The sequence below is a fragment of the Seriola lalandi genome, unplaced genomic scaffold (genome assembly GCF_002814215.2).
Source record: "Seriola lalandi dorsalis isolate HSWRI2012SDOR001 ecotype SW California unplaced genomic scaffold, Sedor1 jcf7180002054961, whole genome shotgun sequence".
In the NCBI taxonomy this organism is placed as follows: Eukaryota; Metazoa; Chordata; class Actinopteri; order Carangiformes; family Carangidae; genus Seriola; species Seriola lalandi.
In genome coordinates this window covers 276,543-280,681 of record NW_019525512.1, presented here as the reverse complement: position 1 = coordinate 280,681, position 4,139 = coordinate 276,543, and the positions used below count along the sequence as shown (strand labels likewise).

The window sequence follows — 4,139 nt, the reverse complement described above, 5'->3', positions numbered from 1 at the left end:
ACCTTTTAAATGGATTGAGGTAAAATGGGAATCTGTATTCAGTGGGTGGTTTTAAGATACACTGACTTTGTTTAGATTTGAAATGCACATCACATATGCATGATGACATAAACCTCAAGGCTTGTCCTCAGATCTGCCTGATTTTGTCAAATAAAGAAGCTGGGGGGAAATACAAGGTGTTTATCATGCTGATATTGTTTGTGGCTTTGTGTGTGTGTGTGTGTGTGTGTGTGTGTGTGTGTGTGTGTGTTTATGATGAGTTACATGTGTGAAAACGCGTGTACCTGCGAAGAGTCTGAGGTTTTTTTGTTGTTTTTTTCCTAATCCTTTGCTTTAATAACGAGACCAGCGAGTTCAAACAGGCAGTGACGGTGCAGAGTTGTGTGTTCACACTGAGGCAGCTGACTGTAGTCATTTACATACCCAGTTCACAGAGCTGCATGAGTGTGAATCCTGGTTGGTACCAGGCTTTTGCACCTTTCTCCCACTTTTCCCGACTCACCCTCGCTGCTGCCTCTGTTTGCCCCTTTCTTCTGCTTCGCAGGTGAACGCTTGTCTAATCTTATCTACATCAGTATCTCCTCCCTCACTCACACATGTTGTGTTATTGTGCTACATGCAGCACGGTGATACTTTCATTATACCGTGGCCACTGGGAATTATAAATTCTGATTGGACGGCATGAGCATCATGTTCTGTTAAGACGGAACACAAACAGCAGGAATTATAATCACGATAAGAAGTTATATAAGTAAATGAATGTGTGGTTTATTTCTTATGCCTTTCTTTTTACTACAGCAATTAATTCATATCACTCTTGTACGTGCAGAACTGTTACGTTGCCAACCCGTTGGCCCTGACCTTAGGGTCGTTTTAGCTTCCACCTGCAGCTGTTGTACAGTGAGTAGTTATTAGTGTAACCTGGAGTCTAGTCCTTTGTATGGGACTAAAAGCTGCAAAAACATCTGATCCCATATTTCCCATAATACAACGCAGTGGCATCTTTGGTTTAGCCCCTCCCTGCCTGACAAATACCCACAACTCCCAGTTTTCTGCCTAAAGTTCGTCGCCTCTAAAGACCAAACTGAGATCAGACATCACCAGACTTTAGAAACCTCCCTAAACAAGATATTGTACACCTGCTCTCACAGGCTGAGACCTGTCCAGATGACGAGTACATGGACCTTCCATCCATCAGCTGTGCCGCTCGGTAAGGCTGGAGCTGATCCCGGCTGTCATCGCTGTTGACCTTAGTGTATGAAACTGGTGAAGTTCACTTTTCATCTTAGAGACAAGCACCAAGATTACTTGATTAGGTTTGAGAAAAGATGGTGGATTAAGTTAAAATAAGGGAAATCCATAGTTACTACGGCCTCAAGGTGGCGCCTAACAATAAAACAACTGTGGGCCGGTTGCACATGTGACCTTTGGGTCAAACAGGAGAACATTCTCGATTCAAACTACATTAACGAACAAACTACAGCAGAGTAGCTTCCAGCGGGACTCAATGCTTACCTTTGCAACTGATTTAGAAATAAAGAGAAGCACCGACAAAATCTAGAAAAGAAACATCACATCTCTCGATAGTTGGGTCAGCATGTTCTGTAGCTCCAAAAGAGTCTTAAAGATGACCATTAAAACCTGTGTCACGACCCCTTCTCGCATGCACACAGGCGTTGCTAACTTGTACAGACCACACCAGCACCTACTTGGAGACGTCAGGCTCGCCAACGCGATTATAATGCAGGAAGTAGAAGCGTGCAGAGGAGAGCTAAACTCAGTTTGATCTCTCCGATGAGCGTGCGTTTGCACGAGTCTTCCATACGTCGGTACGAGCGCCAGAGACAGAAATAGAGACAGAGGAAGAGGAGAGAGATGCTGTCAACTCTCTCCATCCTCCTCCTCCTCCTCAGTGAAGCAGATGTCCAATTGAGTCTATTTAAAGCCGGTGCAGTATGGCTGCTGATGGTGAGAGAGCCGGGCTGTAGCTTTGCATTACTGTTATGTCTTGCCTACAGTGTACTCAACTCGCAGTTCAAAATCTCTGTTTTCCTTTCCACGTGAACTTGTATTCCCACTCCGCAGAACGTCAGCTGGAAATGAGCAGAGAGCTCATCGCTGTAGAAAAACCTTGCAGCCCTCATTTTTGGGGGTTTTCAAACACGTTCTAACTGAAGCAGATGGATCCCATCGTTGCTTGAGTCCAAAAAACAGCTAGAAAAATGGAAAATTCATGATGACGAAGCTGGATAAAAAAGCCAAGTTGTATCTTATATTCACAGGGTATTACCTAGCAACCTGTTTCACATTAAACCGCAGCGGCTTCCTGTCAAACTGACCGTTATCTTTGAGTGCATGTGCAACGACTAATATCAAATCCCAGAGAGTAACAAACCACAGGTGCTGTAACTCCAATGGCTTTGGCAGAGACTTTTATTCCCAATCTCTTCTGTTGTCCCAGACAATTATCTGAAACAGACACAGTTCTGACACTCTTCCTTTTTTTTTTCCCGCCCTCCGTCGGGGCTCATCTGTTATTTCCCAATGAGCAAATAGATAGGAGCTCAGAAATAGGTGGGACTTGGCCGCGGTCTTGTCATTCTTCGCCAGGGATGACGCATCTGCTGCCATGTCGGGTGGAGTGGAGGGGTAGGGGAGGAGAGGGAGGGGCAGTTATCAACAGGATGTGGTGGTGTCACACAGGAAGTCAGCGCTGACAGGGGGTTTTGTGCAGACAGCAAGGTGCTCTGCAGCGCTGCAACACACTTCACCCAACAGTTGAGTTTGACTGAGGTGTTAGTGGTAAAATCTCTGACCAATCATAGGAAAGCTGCAGCAGCTTCAATCAGATGCTGTCAGATCAGCTTTAGCTGGTTGATGAAACATTAGATAATTAATTGGGCTTGTGGGGAGAAACATAATAATTTTATTATTTATTTACTGAATAATTTTAGATTAATCTTTAAAAAAATTAGACCCTGGCTCTTATTTTGCTCTTGTGTTAACTCTTCTCTATTTTGGAGTCATGGATGACAACTGCATTTGTCAAAACTTGTCAAAATAAGAGTCATTTTCTTTCTCAGAGGAGTAAAACTGCACGTCAAACATTTCTTCTAAAAATCTTCTGGATCTGAATCTGTAAATGACACAAAACAAGACGTTCATATGGATCGTTTTTTTTTAATTTTTTTTTATTTATGTATGTATTTTTTTGCAGTGTGTCAACTGCACCTTGTGCATATTCTAGACAGCAGATAGGTAAATGAGTTGCCTAGGTGGGGTTTACCCTCCTCTACTGTACATCTCTGCATTTCCAGCAGCAGCCTTCCTGTGAGAGAGGGACCGGAGGAAGCTCCGAGACGCGTCTGCAGCGCGCAGGCTTTGTACAGGAGGGGGCGGAGGGAGAGAGACAGAGCGAGAGAGAGAGAGAGAGAGAGAGAGAGAGAGAGAGAGCTGTGACAGCGCTCATCACCCACTGAACAACCAGGACGGGTTGCATCCGAGCAATCGCTGTCATTCGCAGACGGAGTTTACAGCCTTTGCCGCCGCTTTTTCTTTCGATCTTTTTCTGCCGCACCCCCTCCCTCTCCCGGTGCTGCCCAGCCAGTCGACCATGGTTTCTATAATTTCAGACCTGGACCCTCTGAAAAGCTGGAACGTGTTAAGGTAAGCGCCCGGTCAGTTTCTCCCACAGCCTCGCCATTGTGAACGGGTTGATAGCAGAGAGAGAGCGAGCGAGAGAGAGAGAGAGAGATAGAGACAGACAGAAGTATCGGTGTTTTGGAGAAAAATAAGGGCGGGACGCGGCGCAGGCGAGGAGGTCGCCGCCTTGTGAGCCTCCGGTTCTGGCGCTGCGGGTGCGTAATTACGCACAGTTTGCGCCGTTTGGCTACATAATCTGCGCCGAGCACAGCGCTCTTTCTACTTTGTGAGCTCCTCTCCCTGTTCTCCGCGCGCTCTGTCATGAGCCTGACGCATGCAAGCTGCTCTGTGTCCGCGTGCATCTCGTTAACCCCCCGACGCTGTCCCGCGCGGCGCCTCATCACCGCCATCATCTCCAAACTTCGTCCATTCCAGTGTAGAAGTAAGAATAACACTCATTTATCACCCCCCCTCCTCCATCCACCTCACCCCCCCAC

At 46.3% G+C, this 4,139-nt stretch overlaps 1 protein-coding gene across 1 annotated transcript in view; it reads left to right on the top strand.

The window, feature by feature from the left end:
- Positions 1-3,451: 3,451 nt before the first annotated feature.
- The window catches only part of celf2 (cugbp, Elav-like family member 2), a 196,909-nt gene continuing 196,221 nt past the window's right edge, over positions 3,452-4,139 (top strand). The window contains exon 1 of the mRNA XM_087170811.1: positions 3,452-3,666. Coding sequence (XP_087026937.1) covers positions 3,614-3,666 — 53 coding nt within the window. The 5' untranslated portion in view covers positions 3,452-3,613. The remainder of the gene's footprint in view (positions 3,667-4,139) is intronic.